This window comes from Topomyia yanbarensis, chromosome 3, assembly GCF_030247195.1.
Source record: "Topomyia yanbarensis strain Yona2022 chromosome 3, ASM3024719v1, whole genome shotgun sequence".
NCBI lineage: Eukaryota > Metazoa > Arthropoda > Insecta > Diptera > Culicidae > Topomyia > Topomyia yanbarensis.
In genome coordinates, this window is record NC_080672.1 from 178,056,438 (window position 1) to 178,076,754 (window position 20,317).

The 20,317-nt window shown below is 43.3% G+C and overlaps 1 protein-coding gene across 4 annotated transcripts in view; it reads right to left on the reverse strand.

Moving 5' to 3' along the window:
* LOC131693347 (dynein regulatory complex protein 1 homolog) overlaps positions 1–20,317 on the reverse strand; it is a 252,565-nt gene that overhangs the window by 63,236 nt on the left and 169,012 nt on the right. The window contains exons 1-2 of one of the 4 annotated variants that reach the window (XM_058981098.1): positions 1,291–1,601; positions 1,029–1,175 (exon numbers count right to left, since the gene is read on the reverse strand). The exons of 2 other annotated variants lie outside the window; for them this stretch is intronic. In XM_058981098.1, coding sequence (XP_058837081.1) covers positions 1,029–1,067 — 39 coding nt within the window. In that variant the 5' untranslated portion in view covers positions 1,068–1,175; positions 1,291–1,601. Of the gene's footprint in view, positions 1–1,028; positions 1,176–1,290; positions 1,602–20,317 lie in introns of those variants that run through there. One more of the 4 variants, XM_058981097.1, reaches the window with a different exon arrangement.

Genomic DNA, 20,317 nt, shown 5'->3' on the forward strand with positions numbered 1-20,317 from the left:
AACCATTTCAATGTATTTTAGATACTTGTCGCAATCGAAGTTAAAATTAATGTTTATCCTTCGCAAAATTACAACACTGGGGATGTTATTAATAACCTACAAAAATATTGATGATTATATGAGAGAAAATTTTTAATATCGCAATAAAATTTCGTTTTTGATTGCGTATTTTTTTGGTAAATCATCGTTGAACCACAGAAGTTTAAACCATTTGGACATTTAGATCATGAACACAATCACAATTCCCTACAATCTTGTAGTTTATGCTGTTTGAGTGTTCCTGTAATAAAAATATGATATCATTGATTTATTGTAATGTCTACTTCTTCAGGCGTTTAATTTTACATTTGTGCCTCTTAATATGTTTGTTATTCTTAAATGTTTTTGCCTTTCTCAATAGAAAGGTATTGCAATTGCTCTGAAAACCGACTTTTCAACGAAGGCCCGGAGGGCCGAGTGACATATACCATTCGATTCAGTTCGTCGAATTCGGCAAATGTCTGTGTGTATGTATGTGTGTATGTATGTATGTGTGTGTATGTGCGTATGTGTGTGTATGTGACCAAAAATGTCACTCATTTTTCTCAGAGATGGCTGAACCGATTTTGACAAACTTAGTCTCAAATGAAAGGTGCAACGTTCCCGTAGGCTGCTATTGAATCTCTAATGGATCCGACTTTCGGTTCCGGAATTACAGGGTGATGAGTACGAACACGCAGAAAATGTCGATTTTAATAAATTCTGCAATGAATGTATAAAGGTGAATTTTTTCCAAAATATGACCACAACTGCTTCGATTTGTAGTATTAGGTCACTAACATCCATTCAAAGTCTATTTGGCCACATTCGCCACCATCATTGGTTGCGGAAGCCCCGGCGGAAGTATCTAAATTCAGAATAACAGTCACATCGGATTCTCGGAGATGGCTAGACCGATTCGACTAAACTTGGCCTCAAATGAAAGGTATTGCGTCCCCGTAAATGGCTATTTAATTTCATCTCGATCCGACTTCCGGTTCCGGACTTACAGGTTGTGGTGTGGATTGTTTCATTGTCGGAATCATCATTTCGGGGTCCTTCTTATTGGGCCTCGTCTTTATCTGATTCGTTTGGCTCAATTGGTGGCTCGGCTCCACTACTTGACGTTTCCCTTTCCTGCGAGTCTGAATTTCTTCCTGAAATTGGAGAATCTGAATTATTTATATTGACTTAGCAGCTTTCTTCAGTTTTCCTACTCTACGCATTTGCCACCACATTACTTTTACCTTCTGTTGGGGACTGACCGCTTACCTTCCTGGGTCTTCGATAGCGGTGATAGCAGTGGTGCAGCCAGGTCCAACATCGACCGTTGATTAGGTGGTGAAGGGGTAATGTTCCAAGGGGGGCCGAATCCAAAATTGGCGGACCATTGATTAGGACCAACTGGTGGAAACTTCGGTAATGACCAATATCAGGTCAAGCTCACTCATGCACAAAAACTCGCGGGTTAGGCTAAACACATTTTAGTGACACACTTTTATTCGACCGGCAATGAACGACATGCAAATTGTACTTAAATTCTATATTTGACTTAAATCTAGACACATTAAAATGCGGGTCGGTTGCCCGTTCTTGGTGGTGACCTAATTTCGACTGCTATCCCGATCATATTTAGATAGCTAGGAAAGCGATGATCGAGAGGCCTAGGTTCGGCTGACGGTATGTGAGAGATGATGGGATCTCACTCTCTTATCGCCCGTTATCAGTTCGGCATTTTCGGTGATGATAGTGGTTGTAGTCATATCGCAATTACGCTGGCGCTCCATCGTAGGTAGATTGTACCTTCACCAGTGCATAGGCCGGACCGGTACCTTGGTGCTCTCGACGGTGATGTGATCACGATTGGTTTTGCTGCTGACCAGGGATGTAGTGTAGGGTGGATCATTGTGAGTCGCAAACACCTTCTTTGTATATTATGGTGTATTCATAATTTTCGAGTTCCATACGCCAGTTTAAGAGTTTCTGATTCTTGTTACAATTTATTATGTATTAGCTAATACCCATCGCGCGTTGCTGCGATTTTCATCGAAATAGGAGGAAAACACAATTTGTTCCGAAGCGCCATCTGGCGGGCTGATAATTCCCAACCAATAGCACACAAACACGCTCCATAACAAAACGCCTACTATGTACAAATTTTTACAACAATCGGTTAAGCCGTCTGGGAGTCTATAAATCATATACATACAAACATTGACTTTTATATATATATATATATATATATATATATATATATATATATATATATATATATATATATATATATATATATATATATATATATATATATATATATATATATATATATATATATATATATATATATATATATATATATATATATATATATATATATATATATATATATATATATATATATATATATATATATATATATATATATATATATATATATATATATATATATATATATATATAGATAGATAGATAGATAGATTGACGTGGTCTGTGGTCGGCAAAAAGTGAAAAATTGTTCCCATACAAATATGGTTTGAATTTATTAATTCCCCACATGTTGGCTAATGCTTCTTTTTCAATGGTACTATAGTTCGTTTCGCATTTGGTGAGTGTCCTACTGGCGAATGCAATCGGTCTTTCGCATTTGTCCTGGATTTGGGAGAGGACAGCACCAATCGCGTAGTTACTAGCGTCTGTCGTGAGAATCAATGGGAGTTGAAAATCAGGGTATGTGAGGATTTGGTCTGATGATAGGATTTGTTTTAGTTTGGAGAACGAAGCCCTGTAGTTTTTGTCGTTAATGTTCACTGTCTGATCTTTTTTTTTTAATTTAACCATTGGTTTAACAATTTTTGAATAGTCTCTAATAAACCTTCTGTAATATCCAGAAAGTCCGAGAAACTGTTTGATTTGTTTTTGGTTTTCGGGCAACTTCCAGTCCAAAATTTTCCTAATTTTTTCCGGGTCCGGTTTAAAAACCTTTTTGTGTGATAACATGTCCGAGAAACTCTGTTTCTCGACGCATGAAGTCTATCTGTATTTTTAGGTTGAATTCTATGAGTCTTTTAAGTCTTTTAAGCATTTTTCAAACCAATAGGCATTCTGATGAATTGAAAATGGCCTAATGCTGTGGAAAATGCTGTTTTGTACTGATGGTCCGGGTCCATTTCAGTCCATGGAATCCGGATTTTAAATCGAGCGTGGTGAAGTAAACTGATTTTCCTAAACTATCCATAATCTCCTCAATATGTGGTATCGGGAATTTGTCACTAATTGTCTTTTCGTTAATTTTCCTGTAGTCAATCACGACTCTAACTTTGCGTTTTCCGGAAGCGTCCGGTTTTTTAGGGACCACCCAGATAGGAGAGGAGTAGGGGCTTTTCGAGTGACGAATAATACCATTGTCTAGGAATTCTCTGATTTGTTGTTCCACGTCATGTTTAAATGCGTGCGGGTATCTATAAGATTTTGTGTACACCGGTTGGTCGTCTGTTGTTATAATTTTGTGCTTAAGTGCCGATGTCGCAGTTTCTAATTCGGTTTTAAGAGAACATTTTGATTTTGCAGAATCGTTTCGAGAAGACTATCTTTTTCAAATGCCGATAAATGATTGGTTCGTATAATTTTGGATAGAGTATCCTTGCCAATGGGAGATGTTGACTGGGGTTATGGTTTCGAAATTATCGACTTTGAGCACAAATGACAGTGCACCTGTGCACAGTGTTTTAAAACGTCATTTTCGTGCTCAAAATTAATAGCGTCTAAACCGTTGACTTTAGAAGTATAGTTTGTTCGGAGAAATTGTTGTTCTTATGATTGCGCATCCACAGGAGTATACCGTTCAGTGATTAATTCACCTATAAGCGATATACGAAATTTATTTTCTGAACTAATTGAGATAGAGACTTTGTGTCTTCGACAAAGTTGTAGAAAATGTTACTACAAAAGAAATTGCTGAAGACACTACATATCTAGCTTCAATAGTTTACGAATTATGGAACATATTATATGGGAGACCCCTTAAAATTAGTTTTTTCGTGATAACTTTTTTATATATTCTCATATCTTCTTGGAGTCTTCCACAAAGTTGTTTGCGGTATCGAAACACATATTTTTGCTTAACATAGTTACTTCCTATCTGTTGAATTTAAAAAGATATTCCAAATTTTACGATATTTTTGGGGTAACTTCCACCTTAAATAATTCGTTAAGGAGCAAAAAGGAGCAAACAACATCATAACATACTGAAAGTACTAGCTTTTTACTTTCATAAAATGGCCCGATTGTTAGTCGACGCGATTCTCCCCGAGTGTTATGTTCAATACAATATCCCATCACAGTGGTTTAAAATGAAATATTCAAGCGCACTGCAATAAGCAGCTTCATCTTTTCATGGTAAATTGCATGAAAAATATTCATCGATGTCCAAAAAAAGGAAAAGAGAACTTTGACCACAATCAAGATCAAAGTACGAAACGTAGCATATCGTGCGTTCGAGAAGTGTGTCACGTGAAATTTAAGCAATCAGTGGATACTGGTAAGCTTGGAAAAATTATGAAAATCCCACCAGAAGGTTTATTAATGTCTTTCGTGACAATTATAATAGAGTTTGATTAACGTCACCTGTTCACAATGTGGATTCTGTCATGACTGAGGCTTGGGGATGGCTAAAAAAAAGCATAAAACGATTTTTAGAAGAAGCCAAAGCTCTTCTAGCGGAAGAAGATACTTTGAAGATGTCGTAGAAAACGATTATTAAAAATAAATTTATTTATCTAATTTATAATTCAAATATCGACATTATTAAACACATCCAAAACTGCAATTTGATTTTGGAAAGGCAAACCATATGCATTGCATGTTATGGGTTACCGTGTTCTATGCAATTTACCATAAAAACATGAAGCTGTTTGTCGCAGTGCGCTTGAATATTTCATTTTATACCACTGCGATGGCATATTGTATTGAACATAACACTCGGGGAGAATCGCGTCGACTAACAATCGGGCCATTTTATGAAAGTAAAAAGCTAGTACTTTCAGTATGTTATGATGTTGTTTGCTCCTTTTTGCTCCTTAACGAATTATTTAAGGTGGAAGTTACCCCAAAAATATCGTAAAATTTGGAATATCTTTTTAAATTCAACAGATAGGAAGTAACTATGTTAAGCAAAAATATGTGTTTCGATACCGCAAACAACTTTGTGGAAGATTCCAAGAAGATACGAGAATATCTAAAAAAGTTATCATGAAAAAACTATTATTATTATTATTATTATTATTTATTGGGCTTTAACCACACAGGGTCATTCGCCATAAGAAAGGGAATAGTTGTGATACATTTCACTGATTTGGTTTTTCTTCTTTGAGATCGATTGGCTATTGGATTGATGAGGTGTTGAGCTCCGGAATGAAGACAGCTTGCCAGGGCCGCGGGGGAGCCTCCCCAGCGCCCGGTTTTGGTATGTCAGTGGACCCACTGAACGATGGTGGTGGGTGACTTGTTTATTTGCGGTTAGTCGAGAGACCTCCCTAGCACCCGCTGGGCGGTGGTAGTAGTTGGGCTGACGGATTTCGATGGTAGAGGGGCCGCGGGAGAACCTCCCCAGCACCCGGTCCGGACGGTGGTGGAGGGCCCGCTGGGCGGTGGTAGTAGTTGGGCTGACGGGTTGCCATTGTAGAAGGGCCGCGGGAGAACCTCCCCAGCACCCGGTCCGAGTGTGGCAGAGGGCCCCCAGGTCGGTGGTAGTAATAGTGCTGATGGATTGCAGTTGTAGAAGTGCCGCGGGAGAACCTCCCCCGCATCCGGTCCGGGTGTGGCGGAGGGCCCGCTGGACGGTGGTAGTAATTGGGCTGGCAGATTGCGGTTGTAGGAGAGCCGCGGGAAAACCTCCCCAGCACCCGGTCCGGGCGGTGGTGGAGGGCCCGCTGGGCGGTGGTAGTAGTTGGGCTGACGGGTTGCCATTGTAGAAGGGCCGCGGGAGAACCTCCCCAGCACCCGGTCCGAGTGTGGCGGAGGGCCCGCAGGGCGGTGGTAGTAATAGTGCTGACGGATTGCAGTTGTAGAAGGGCCGCGGGAGAACCTCCCCGGCACCCGGTCCGGGTGTGGCGGAGGGCCCGCTGGGCGGTGGTAGTAGCTGGGCTGACGGATTGCGGTTGTGGAAGGGCCGCGGGAGAACCTCCCCAGCACCCGGTCCGGGTGTGGCGGAGGGCCCGCTGGGCGGTGGTGGTAGTTGGGCTGACGGGTTGCCATTGTAGAAGGGCCGCGGGAGAACCTCCCCTGCACCCGGTCCGAGTGTGGCGGAGGGCCCGCTGGGCGGTGGTAGTAATAGTGCTGACGGATTGCAGTTGTAGAAGGGCCGCGGGAGAACCTCCCCAGCACCCGGTCCGGGTGTGGCGGAGGGCCCGCTGGGCGGTGGTTGTAGTTGGTCTGACGGATTGCGGTTGTGGAAGGGGCGCGGGAGAACCGCCCCGACACCCGGTCCGGGTGTGGCGGAGGGCCCGCTGAGCAGTAGTGGTAGTGGTTGCAGTAGAGGATGGTGTGAAGTTGGCCGGTTCGCGGTCTGTCTTAGATAGATTCGAGAAGATTGGCATCTTTCAGGAAGGCAAGTAGTGCCTCTTCGTGCACTGGGTCATTTGCCAGTGTTTCTCGAATCGAGGAGGGCAAGTTGTGATGTCGTCGTAGGTTGTCGAACTCCCTGCAGTTTATTAGTAGATGCTCCACCGTGAGTCTAGTGCTGCAAGATGTGCATATTGGAGGGTCGACGCGGGTAATGGTGTGGGCATGGGTGAGCCTCGTATGTCCCACGCGGAGGCGGGATAGCGCTCTTTGTTCAACTCGGTTTTCGCGGTCTGTCCACTTTTCGAGGTCTCCCTTTACCTTTTGAGGGTAGCCTCGGAGAGTCCTCCAGTGAGTGATGAAGTGCTCAGAGGTCTTCGCCTTGAATTCCCTGATGATGTCGGATGACGGTACTTCATTAGAGAACAGGGCGCGAGAGCGTCGGCCGAGCGCAGCCAAGTGGTCAGCATCCTCGTTACCGCGGATTCCGCTGTGTCCGGGTACCCAGCATATGGTAGTTAATGAGTCACAGGATTGTTCTATGGCTTGGACATAGGGGTGCTTGGACTCCCCTGATTCCAGCGCTTTGATGACTGAGAGGGAATCGGAGAAGATCACTGTGGGTGTGTCTTCAGGTTTGTTGGTAACCGCAATGACGATGGCGGCGGCTTCCGCGGAGAACACGGAACACCCGGAGAGTAAACGACGGGCGAGGCCCGCTCCGATTCCGCTCACACCCGCGCCCACCCCCTCGCCAAGTTTCGAGCCGTCGGTGTAGATGTGCAGATGGTTTGAGTATTTTTGTTCGACCATCTGTAGGAATTTGGCTCTGGCAGCCCGGGGAGGATCTCCTGCTCTGGTGGATACAGCCAGACTGATGTCTATGTTTGGACCGCGCTCGTGCCAGGCGCGGTTGTTGACCCGATGTAGCTGGGCGACTGTGGGAAGAGGGGCATTGGCAAACATGGTGTGTATGCTCATAGCTGTCTGTAGTAGATGGCATTCATCACCCGATGTTCTTTCTAGGAACCCCATGGCTCGTCTTAGAACGGCTATTGCCACTGCCCACCGACAGGGAAGGACGCCGGTTTCGACGCAGGCAGCTTCGGCGGGGGTGCTTGGCAGCAGGTTTGAGGCTGATCTGATTGCTCCGTGATACAGCGGTGCGAGGGTATCGATTAAACCCTCCCAGTTACGACTGGTTATTTCAAGGCCATAGAACAGACGACTGTGGATGAGGGCCTGGCTGATGTTGAGTGCGCTTTGCCTGTTCCACCTTGGGTGTCTCGAGCTGATGGTGCGGACAAGACGTTTCCTGCTTTCGCAATCCTTTTTCACCCGTCGAAAGTGTGGAAGGAAAGTCATCTTACGGTCGATTATCACGCCAAGGATTTTTGGCTCTTTACGGAATGGTATTACTGTTCCAGCGAGTTTGACCGGCCGGTCGGTGGCTAAGTGGTAAGAGTTGCAACAGTGTGAAATAGCGCATTTTGGGGCGGAGATGCTGAAACCGACCGAGTTGGCCCACCGACCAACGGCGTTTACGGCAGCCTGCAGCTTCAATCTGGTGCGGCCGGTCGTTTTCCCGATCGCTACAAGAATCACGTCGTCTGCGTAGATGAATACGAATATGCCTTTCGGGAGCGTGGCAAAGAGGGAGTTCATGCTGACTAGGAATAGTGTAACTGCCAGCGCCGATCCTTGGGGTACCCCGTTTGCCTCCCAAAATAGGTCCGATTGGTTTCCTCCGATACCCACCCTGAAGCTTCGGTCGCTAAGGTATTGTTTTATGAAGCAGCCGAGGTTTCCGCGGATGCCCCATTGATGCAGCTGGCGAAGCACTCCTTCGCGCCATACAGTGTTGTATGCCTTGGCGAGATCAAGGATGGCAATGTCCGCATGAAGGTCGTTGGCTATGGCGTCGCTTAAAATTTCGCCGAGGCAGCCTAAATGAACACTTGTACCGAGTCCCTTTCGGAAAGCGAACTGCCGACGATCAAGAAGATCTTGTTCCTCGAGGAGGGTTAACAGGCGTCTGTTCACCATTTTTTCCATCGTTTTCCCAATGCAGGGGAGGAGACTGATGGGTCGGAAGTCATTCGGGCTTCTGGTTCCTTCGCATTTCTTCGGGATGGGGATCATGAGGGCGGTTCTCCAGTTGTCTGGTAGCGGCTCGCCTCCCCAGATCCTGTTGAAACCGTCTAGTAGCGCTCGTTTGGCAACTGGAGGTAGATGTCTTAACAGGGGATAACCGACGTCGTCGAGTCCGGCAGAGTTGCCTTTTGCTGTGCTTAGTGCAGTGGCAAGTTCCACCCCGGAGAAAGGTACGTTGTAATTTTGACTCGCATCTGGCGTGAAGATTGTAGGAGTAGCTTCTGTGGCCGTCTTCGTTTTGAGAAAGGAGGGTGGGAGGGAAGAGTCCCCCGAGATCAATGCGAAGTGCTTCCCGATTTCGTTTGCAATTTCGGAAGGTTCAACTGTCGTGGTACCATTGAGCGATAGTGCAAAACCGTTTTGTCTTCTTTTGCCACTAAGGGCATTTACCCTTCTCCACAGTTCCGCGGTCGACGATTCGGAACTTATCCCGCCCAGGAAGGCTGTCCAGCTGGCCTCCTTGGCTTTCGCGATGGCTTGTCTGGCCTGATTCCTAAAATGTCGAAAAACCGCCGATCGCTCATCCCATTGATGATGGTCAGGGGGAGTATTTTTAAGAGCTCGAAGAGCTTTTCGTCGTTCTTTGATTGCCTTCGCTACTTCTGGGTTCCACCAGTGAACCGACCGGTTTGGTGGTGCTCCGCTAGTTCGCGGGATGCATGATTTTGCGGCCTGAGTCATAACTTCTACGAGTTCCTCTGGGGAGTAATTGCGGTCTCGATCGAGGGCATCCGAAATGTTGTCTTCGTAGGTGGGCCAATCCGCTCGATCGTAGATCCAACGGCGGCGTCGCGACGTTAATGGGGGCAATCGACCATGAGAGATTGTGATAGGAAGATGATCACTGTTCCCGATGTCGGCTAGGACCGACCATCCGCAGGCTCCGGCGATGGAGCTAGAGCATATAGTTAAGTCTATGGCGGATGTGGATCGGCCCCGGAGAAAGGTTATACTGCCATCGTTTAGCGTCACGGCATCGCTATCTTCAACTGCGTCGATAATGGCGTTGCCGCGATGGCAACACCTTCTTGATCCCCACACTGTGTGATGCGCGTTGAAGTCACCCATTAGTATGAACGGGGTCTGCAGTTGCTTGAACAGATTCCGCAATTTGTTTCCGACGTCTTTTACTTCTTGGGGGATGTATATGGATGCCACCGTGCATTTTATGGGAAAATTGATCTTTCTGGCGACGACGATCAGGTCGGTGTCCAGTTTTACCAGCTCGGACGGAAGGTCAGCTCTGGTTCCTAGGCCGACCGTCTGGTAGAGGTTCGATCCTTTAGCTGAATCCCAGGTGTAACGGTGCCCGAACCACGGTGATGGATCCGTATCACCTTTTATGTGTGTCTCTTGGATAGCGAGACAGATGGGCGCTGAGCGAGCAATCATGTGTTGGAGGTCACCTAGGTTTGTTCTCAGGCCGTTGGTGTTCCACTGAATGGCCAAGGTGTAGTTTGTTCGTACGGGTAGAGGGTCAGAGCTATGGTTGGGACCACGATTACTCGCCGGTCGGCTGCTGGGCCTTGTCGAAGTTGATAGAACGGGCGGTGGGGGGACCGCCGGTGTTTTGCTTATAGGGAGCGTTTGGCCTGTTTGTGCTTTTGTGGAAAGGGTAGAGGCGACAGCAATTGGGATCTGTTGAGTTATAGTATGGTGGGAACTTACCCGGGAGGGACCCGGGTTCCCCGCGCCGGCAACCGTCGGGGACTCTTCGGATGACTCCGGCACTTCCCGAGTCGGGGGCGGCGCGGGGAGGTGGGCTTTTTTGATGCACGGTGAGCAAGTTGCGTTGTAGGTGGATTGAAGTCTGTTGCTTTCTTTGGTAACGCTGGCGTTCTGCAATGATGCGGCTGATTTTGTACCGTGGGACTCTGTAGAGGAGAAGAGTGCGACAGATGGATCCGGTCGGGTTACGGGGTTGGTGGAACTTACCCGAGGAAGCCCCGGGTTCCCCGCGCCGGCAACCGTCGGGGACTCATCGGATGTTTCCGGCACCTCCCGAGTCGGGGGCGGCGCGAGGAGGGGGGCTTTTTTGATGTATGCGTTTTTGTTGTTATTGCTGATCTGGTGTGAATCCAAACAAACGGATTCTGCTGACGAACTAGTGGAACAGGTATTGATGTTCCGTTGCGGCTCGTTCGAATCGCTGTTCCCGTAGTGAAACCGTACTGGATGCCACGAGCATCCGGCTATAGGGCTTGGGTGGCGGGGATAACGGTTGATGTTGCTGTGGTCTAGGCTTTTGGGGGTGGAGTCCAAGTTGTTGATTTCTTTGTGTGCTATTGATTGTGTTGGCGTGTCGGGCGAGTGATTGTAGTTCAGGGTTTCGATGATTGACGGCCGGGTGCCGTCTGGTAGGTGTTGGCTGGAAGGGTTTAGGGGCAGTCGGTTGTTTGCTGTTGCATTTAGTCTAAAAGTACTTGCCTGGGTAAAACCCGGGCCCGCGTCAACAGCCGCCGGGGGTGCATCGGGAGGACCCGGAACGTCCCCGGTCGGGGTCGACGCGGGAGGGTTGTTTGTTTTGTTTCGGCTGTTGAATTTAATTGCTTTTGTTGTTTGCTGACTGCCGGGTTAGGCGTTTGCGAGCTGTTGTGTTTATTCCGAGATGGTGAATGGGTTGTCAGGGTCCGATGAGGGTACCTGATTTAGGTTATTCAGTGATGCTGTTGAGCTGGAGCGGGACCAAGACATTGCGGAGTCATTGTTGGGTGTTAGCAGAGTCATGTCGGGAGTTGCTTTGGAGTTGGGGCTTCTGGATTTATCAGTGCCACTTTTTCGGGAGTCTTTTTCTTTTTGGCGATTGGATCTTCTAGGTTCGGACAGGCTGAACGGGCCGATAGAGGTACCCGCTACGGAGGTTGGTTCAATAAACTTGCCCTTTTTGGCTTTCGTTCCCGTAAAAGCGTTTTCGTTGGTGTTCTCCGAGGGGTGAGCGGACTGATATTTGTAGAGCTCGGTTACAGCTTGTCGGAGTTTGGCTATTTCGGCGGAGGCTGCTTGCAGCTGTTTGGCCTGCTTGGCACAGTGTTCCTTAAGAATATTGATTACCTGGTCTTTATTGTCTTCCGCGCTTTGAGCTTTGCTTTCCTTCAGGGTTGCTAGTTCTTTTTGTAGCTGGGCTATGATTGTGTCCTTTTCGTCGTCCTTGGTGTTTCCTTTGATGGTACTGGCATAGGTTGGGATTTGCGATCGTTTGGTTATTAGGGCTCTGGCTTCGGGATAGGTGATGTTGTTGTCGATTTTTGCTTTGGTGATCATTTCCTCCTCAATGAATTTGGGACACTCCCGGCTACGTGTCGAGTGTCCTTGTCCGCAGTTGATACAGAGGCTTGTGTTGACACAGGGGTTTTCCTTTGATGTTTCGTGTTGTTGGCTGCAGTTCAGGCAGACGGCGGGGTTGGGGCAGAATCGACTGCCGTGCCCGAAGTGCCCGCACTTGAAGCACATCATCGGCAGTGGGTAGTACGGGCGAATGCTGGTGCGCAGTAGACCAATATACACGTGCTCCGGAAGGATGGAACCAGAGAATGATAGGATAACCAGTGGTGTGTTGGTCGGTTTTTTGTCGACCATTTTTGTAATTCTCCGAACGTTTGTGACCCCCTGAGTCTTCAGCTCTTCCAGAAGTCTAGCTTCTTCTACGTCTTTTGTGTCGGGATCGTAGATAACGCCTTGTACTATGTTGAGTGTTGGGTGGGGGATGATCTCCACCTTTTGGCCGCCTATGAGCTGGTTCATTTTCTGTAGTGCTATATAGGTTTTCTTGGATCGGGTTCTCAATACGTATCTGTATCCCTTTGCCTCTTTTGTTGCGCTCACCAGGTTTCTGGGGTCAGTCTCAAGCACTGCCTGTACCGATTTCAGGATAAGGAAGGGATCGGCGGGGAGACGTTGTTCCGTGTTTCCTGGCTCGTCGATTGCTCTTAATAGTAGGGTCTGTTGGTCAATTACGTCCCCGGAGTTCATGTAGCCGGGGAGTGATCGACTAAGGGGTGGTTCCCCGCCCCAATCGGGGGGAGGGGGGCGCGGCATTTTGTTATTGTTGGTGGGGTTCGTCACAAAACTCTCGTACAAGTCACTGCACACACGAGCACCGGTTCGACTCGAGGGTTCGCTGCTACACTCTCATACAAATCGCCGACGGTCGGCAATTTAATGGGGGCGCAAGTTTTTCACTAGGTTTGAAAATTCGATTTGGTGGAGACGCAAGTTTTTCACTTAGTTTGAATATTTGGTTTGGTGGAGGCGCGGTCGTGTTTATCGATTTGAGATTGAAGTTTCGGTGGAGGCGCGAGTTGTTTACCTACTTGTGAGTCTGCGCTCCTGTTACCTGGTACAACTTTCGATGTCCAATTTTCTCGCGGAAATGCCGTAGTAAGCTTGGAATTTTGCTAAATTGGGTCGGGAGTGACCCTTTGGCGGCTCCGCGGCCCCTTGGGGTGGGACGGACCCGTAGGGAAGCGACTTTCGATGCACTTGATATTCGCACTACTGATCGGGAGAATTAACACTGCACTCGCGTGAACTATCGCTGGGGTAGCGAAATACGATTGGAGCCGGATGGCTGAGGCCGAGATTGAAAGAAAGATCCGGGTGGCGTAGGCCGAGCACTTATTTTCCAGGCAATCACGGGCCAGAACGAGAAAAAGATAAACTCAACCGATCACTCCGAGTGATTGGTACGATCTGATGAAAAAACTAATTTTAAGGGGTCTTCCATATAATATGTTCCATAATTCGTAAACTATTGAAGCTAGATATGTAGTGTCATCAGCAATTTCTTTTGTAGTAACATTTTCTACAACTTTGTCGAAGACACAAAGTCTCTATCTCAATTAGTTCAGAAAATAAATTTCGTATATCACTTATAGGTGAATTAATCACTGAACGGTACACTCCTGTGGATGCGCAATCATAAGAACAACAACTTCTCCGAACAAACTATACCTCTAAAGTCAACGATTTAGACGCTATTAATTTTGAGCACGAAAACGACGTTTTAAAACACTGTGCTGTGATACAGTGCTTTTATTAACCTTAACTGTAGACTTTTTATTAAAGGACTTATAAAGACCTGGCTCGATACCCAAGTAGCAATTAAAACATGTGAAGAAAATAAAATTAGCGAAAGATGTTTTGTAGAGGGCTTATATGCGGTTTTTATGTTTAACAAGTAAGAATTGTTTGAGCCAAATAAGATACAACATGTATTTGTCCTACTTCGGTATTTGTCAAGAAATCTGAAACAAAGCAATATTATGTTCCATAGTGATACCACAATAATCTTTAAAAAACAAGTTGCGATTGTACCATTTTTTTTCATTTGATTCATAAGTTTTTGTATGAGTTTATTTTGGTGCTTGTAGAACATACCGATCAAGTGATTTCGTTCAACGATACTACATATAAACATATTAAACACATATTACAGCCAAGTAATCTGTAACTTGTGATTGAAAACTATTGCGCTTGATTCGAGATCTCGTTTCATATGCGAGTATTTTACATTTTAGTTTAATTTTATCAATTTTATTTGCCATTTATTGCGCTGGTAATCGACTGGAGGCTATATGTTTCGCAGAATTTCAAAAATAGAGACTTCTATAGTATTCTGTTTTAATGCACAAATTTCCAGTTTTCTGTTATAATGCATAGGTATTTCTCAATTTTTACCTCGCGCGAAAACTACAAGAAATCGCCACTTCTTGTTTTAAGACAAAATTCTTCGCTTTCCTTAACACAGATTTTTACATAGGCGGTGCAATAAACAAAATAGAGCGTCGTTCTTTCAAGTTCCTACGACGTTCTACTGCGATATCAGAATACTCTTACTTCTGCCTAGGAACATATTGAACACCATAAGAACAACTACATGTTCTATCTAAGAAATCAAAAACTTGTGTATCAAAACTAGAACGTTCGATTCGAAACATTGATTCGCCTAAATACGAGTATTTTTCATATTTCGCCCTAGTTTAATTTTTGTATTGCTTCACAAAAATGTAGCAAAACTATTAATACCAATTAACATACTGGTAAGCAATTGTATGGTAAGTAATAAACAAAATAATATAGTGCATCGCTCTTGCAAGTCTCTACGACGGTCTACAGCAATATTACATTTAGGCTTTTCACGAGACGGTTGTTTGACATTTAACAGAGGGGTTCGACAACCCATTTGCTTTGCTCTACTGTTTTCCCCGTGATTGTTGTTGGATTACGCAAACAGAAAAATCTGTCCAACGAATGTAATTCGTTGGTCTTATTCATTTGATGTTGGGCCGATATGATAATTTTGCCGGACGCCGAGCTGGAATAAGTCCCACAGAGAAACGTCAAAAGAGATAAACAAAAAATCTGCTAAACAGAAACAGTTCATGGAATTCCCAATAAGAACACATTGAACAACATAAGAACCACTTGTTCTACATACGTAATCTAAAACTTTTCTATGAAAACAACATCGCTCGATTCGATATTTCACTTTACCCAATCGCGCATATTTTTTCGTTTTCATCCGAGTTTAATTATAGGAATGTATCAGAAGGATTTAGCAAAACTTTGGATATCAATTGATGCACTGATAATTAGGTATCTATATATTATGTAATAAACAAAATAGTGCGTCAAGTTGCTACGATGTTCTACAGTGATACATACACAGTGATGTACCGATGGGAAAAATTCCATCTTCCCTGGTTTTTATTTTTGGGTTTTAACCGGGTTTTTTCCCAAATCATTTTAACCCGGACGAAATATGGGTTTTTTCGTTTTATCGAATGTATGATGTTCATTTAATGTTTTTAACCTTTCGGCAGTCGCGCTAGTGCACTGAGTACACGCTGCTCTGAAAATCTAGTGAAATCGTCTTAGGGCACCAGCGGCTGCTCGTTCAGTGGGCCATTTGCGCGACTTCCGGAGGGTTGAAGAATCTTGCATTTACATTTGAGAGACCGAAAATATAAGTCGCAAGGATAAAACATACTTTGTAGAACCCACTCCAGATATCTTAGCATATAAAAATCGAATATAAACATCAAGCGTAAAAATCGGACAGAGATCCTTGAGCATGAGAATCGCTTAGAATATTCTCACCCGAAAAAGTCGGCAAGGATGAACATCCAGTATAATTCGCTCACGGCAAATTCCGTTCAACGTTACATTCAAGATTAAAAGTTGTATAAAGAAAAGTCCTTTATAAGAACCGGATATACTTTTTTTCGTTTTCAATTCTTTAGGACATAATCGAAAAGCTCCTGGCCGATTTTTAAAATTGAAGTTTAAATCCAATTTTCACATTCTAATATATTTATAACGGGTTTTACGAAGAATTTTCTGTTCCTGCGACTTTAATTTCGGTCCATTCCATATTTCAACTTGTTTCATATAATACTGGAAACAATAGTCATTGTTACTCAAACTAGTGAAAATTAGAATAAACGTTTGATGCCAAAACTACTTTTATTCGGCTTGTTACTCATTTTAGGGGTTGCTATACTTTTAGCGAAATGAGGTAGGTATTCATACAAAATTTAGAAAATACCTATTTAGTTCGGTGAAAAGTAAAAGTGAGTAATATGCAGAAAGCGAGTGGCCTTGACATTCGTCATTAGTATGAACCGTAATCAGAACTCTCACAAATCGCAATCCGAATTCTTTCGGCATCAACTACATCAGCAACAGTAGAAAAAATATTTAGTACGTTAGGTGGATTCACAGTAAGAAACGCACTCGACTTAGCCCAAAACGTGTTGAAAAGTTTTATCACTTATTCAACCACAATATTTGTGAAGAAATGTTGGATCACCGCTATAGCAATGATTCAATCGAGGAAAACCATTCAGAATTTATATACATGCAAAACTTTATGACTACAATGCTCATAAATAAAATAAAAGTGTTTGGATAACAATACATTAATGTACAATTACTAATATATCACAAAATTGCAAAAAACCCTATCTTCCCGCGAAAAAACCGTTTTATCCGGGAAAAACCTTGGGTTTTTTCCCCAAAATTATAAAAACCCGATTTGGTACCACTGTACATACATAACAAGTGCCATTTTCACAAATGCCTCCCCGGCCATGTCTAACAATTTGAGAAAAAGCTATCAAAGCATTTATGATTATTTTCAATTCAGAAGTATATTGTATTTTCTGCATGAATTTTTGCTGTATGTTTTGAGAATAGTAATTTAATCACGTTTTTTACATTTAGATGCATGCACGGATGCATTATTAAATTGGAATTCTTGGATTAAATTTTCAGAGGCGCGTTAAAATACTGGAAGTAAATTACTCTGTTTTACAGTAAATATACACTTTGTTTAGTGTTTTCCCTCTACTGAAACCATACTGATTGCAAAATATGATATATATTTTCTTGAGTTTATATATTCAATATTGATTCCTTGTGGGATCAACATCTTTTCAATTCGACTATCATTTGGAAATAAACTTAGCTAGAACATGTTTCTATGAAATCGTGTTCAATTTGTTTTTGCAGTAAACTTTCTAGCATTGCCGTTGTAACATATTCTTTTCAGCAACTTTTGTATTGTAAATAATATTACTTGTCAAACATCCTGGACAAGTTTTTAATCGAGTACTATATTACTGCATGAGAACATATTGAAAAGAAAGCTTGTTCTATATCGCATCTCAACGTGCGCTTTTTGGGTCGTATAGTAGGTAGTGATTTAGGTATTCAAAATAAAATTCTTTGTTCCACATCCAGAAAAGAATACTGCATAGCAACAAAGTGTGCTACTTGGGAACAATTGCTTTATGTAGTTTTTGAAAGGTAGGGACAATCCAGTCTCCGTTCTTAGAGGTGCTGATTTCGATAATGTGGGAGTAAAGCCTTTTGGAGGGGAAATATTTTACTAATTACTAATGGTCAAGGTTTTTTTTCAGATCCAAGAATTCCATCAAAAGAATTGGGAAAATTCAATTCGTAGTATGTTTGGGGGGGAACATTTTTTGGCAATTAAATTAGCATTCTGTTAATTTCGTGATTCCCGGAAATATTTTTTATCTTAGTTTTTTTTAGCGTCGTATTCGTAAGAACACCGGGGCGAATAATATTTTTGTTTGCGCTTGTATCTATCAATAGTCGGATTGACTGTCCTGTTTTAAAATTTTTGCTTATCATGTAGGGTAAGTAATTCAGGTTTGTTCTTTTTCGTGTTGAGTCCAGCAAAAATTTAAGTCAATACTCTCGTTTTCGGATTCTGATTCGGAGGATCTTTCTTGTTCTGTTAGTTCTGTGTTATATGCTTGTTCTCTGTTTAGGGTTAATTTAGATTTGGTCGAATCTGTATCCATGGGTTGGGGAGAATCTTTGTTTTCAAATTTCCGTTCCTTTTGGTCGTGTCTATCGTTTCGTTCATTTCTTTCGTCTGATTTGAAATTTCTAAATTGCTTGGGTTTATTTCTGGGATGGGTTGGTCCATGTTAGAAGCAGTTGCCTCTTTAGATCGGAATTTGCATACGAAGGCGTATGCTGCCTCCATGTCCTCAGGACTGGCGACTTGCGCATAGCCAAAGTATGGCTCTTTCAACCCTGCTAAAATGCTGCCAGGGCATCTTCGATAAATGAGTTAATCGCATCCCAATTGTCTTTGTATTTTGGGTTTTGTTTGGCCAGGGTTTTTATATTTTGAGTAATTTCTTTACATTTTGAATAGTATTTATGAACGGACATATTATCGGACATTTTATTTAGCCAGAGTTGGCTTTTATAAAATGTTAGTTCTTGTCGATCACCGAGCGCGTTAAATAATATTTCTGAAATTTCTTCGAACGTATGGGGGTTTCCCGCAAGACATATTATGTCTTTAGCTTTACCCTCGATTTTGTTTATTACTGCGGTCACATAAATTGGAAATTGGCTTGCTGTGACTATTGGTCTAAAAATTTCAAGTGTGTTCTCTGCAGTGGAAATCCACGCAGATAATTGCTTTCGATTTCCATCGAATTTTGGGATATTTTTTATTGCGTCGGGGAGTTTAAAAAAAGCTTGCACCGCTCCTGGATTTTGATGCACTCTACTGTTATTACCTGTCTGACTTTGCGATAGTGCATTAATTGCTTGTGCTTGCTGGTCTTGCCTTTCTATTAGCTGCTGAAACATTTGGTTCAGGTGATTCATTTGCGAAGATACTGGATCCATAGTATTTTCTTCTAATGTTAAATTTTCAATTTCCGGGGTCTCTTTTATTGGTATATGAGATAAATCACCAGAATCTAGACTCAAAGCTTCGGAATCTGAGCTGCTGTCGGTTATTTTAATTTGTACCTTTTTGAACAGCGCTCTTGCTTCTTTTAATGCTGACTTTGTTTTTGGCATTAAATTTCGCCTATAAAAAACCACAATCAAATGCGTATATTGAGAAAACAGTGAAGGGAAAAATGCTTACGCGAAGTTTCCAAGAAACCCACTAAACGTGTTGATTCTAGAGGTGTGCGCCGATGCATTTTTAATAGGCGGCGGCGTAAGCGACATATATGGCCGGCGGCGGCAGCGGTAATCATAACCAGTTGACGAACCAAGAATGGATACATGAATTATATTCCGAGTGTCGTGTAAAGTTTTTCGAGACAATATCAAGACTTTGTTAATTTTGTGATCTAATTCACAACCTCTAATACTAAATAAAGATCAATATGTGATAAATCACGAATCAGTTAACCTCGTATATTCGGACCATAGACAATGTTCCTAGATTTGTGGATAAAATTATGAGTCAACGATTTTCGAGTTCGCGAATTGTCGGCGTGAGAAAAAAGCGTCGGTGGCGCGCCGCCGGTCTACCTTTCGGCGTCCGCGTTTGTTAAAACTTACCGGCGGCGGCAGCGCACAGGTCTAGTTGATTCGCTTCTCTCTTATCTTGCCTATCTGGTAGTAAAAGGTAAGGACATGAACCGTGTTTCGTGGTTCCGGCTGGACGCTGCTGGTGCTCCAGGTGGTTACTGCGGGAGGATCCTCAACTGCGACTTTGGTTTATTCCCTGATGAGCCTCCGTATGTTGTGCTTCAGATGTATCTAGTTTTTCAACACTGTCCACGGGATCACTAGTTACGTTTGTTGGTGCATAACTATTCCACTCTTTTATCACTGTTACTCACTCCAACTCGTTCCGTAAGGCTGCGCCAATAATAGGTTTTAGTCCCTTTTAAAGCTTTTTAAAAAATCACTTTTATTCAAATTAAATGGAATACAATTTCAACTGAACTAACTGAACTAACTCAACTCTAATAGTGATCGATCCGAAGCCTGAGGAAGTGGTTTTGTATAATGAATCTGCTGACGGGACAGTTTGGGTTAAGTGGATAGCGTCGCTGACTGTTGCTAGGTCGACGTGTGCATAGTCGGCGTATATATATATATATATATATATATATATATATATATATATATATATATATATATATATATATATATATATATATATATATATATATATATATATATATATATATATATATATATATATATATAGGGTGTTTGGTTCATGAGTAAGAATCTCTCGAGGGGTGATTTACTGTCATATTTGGAGAAAAAAATCGTTCCACACATA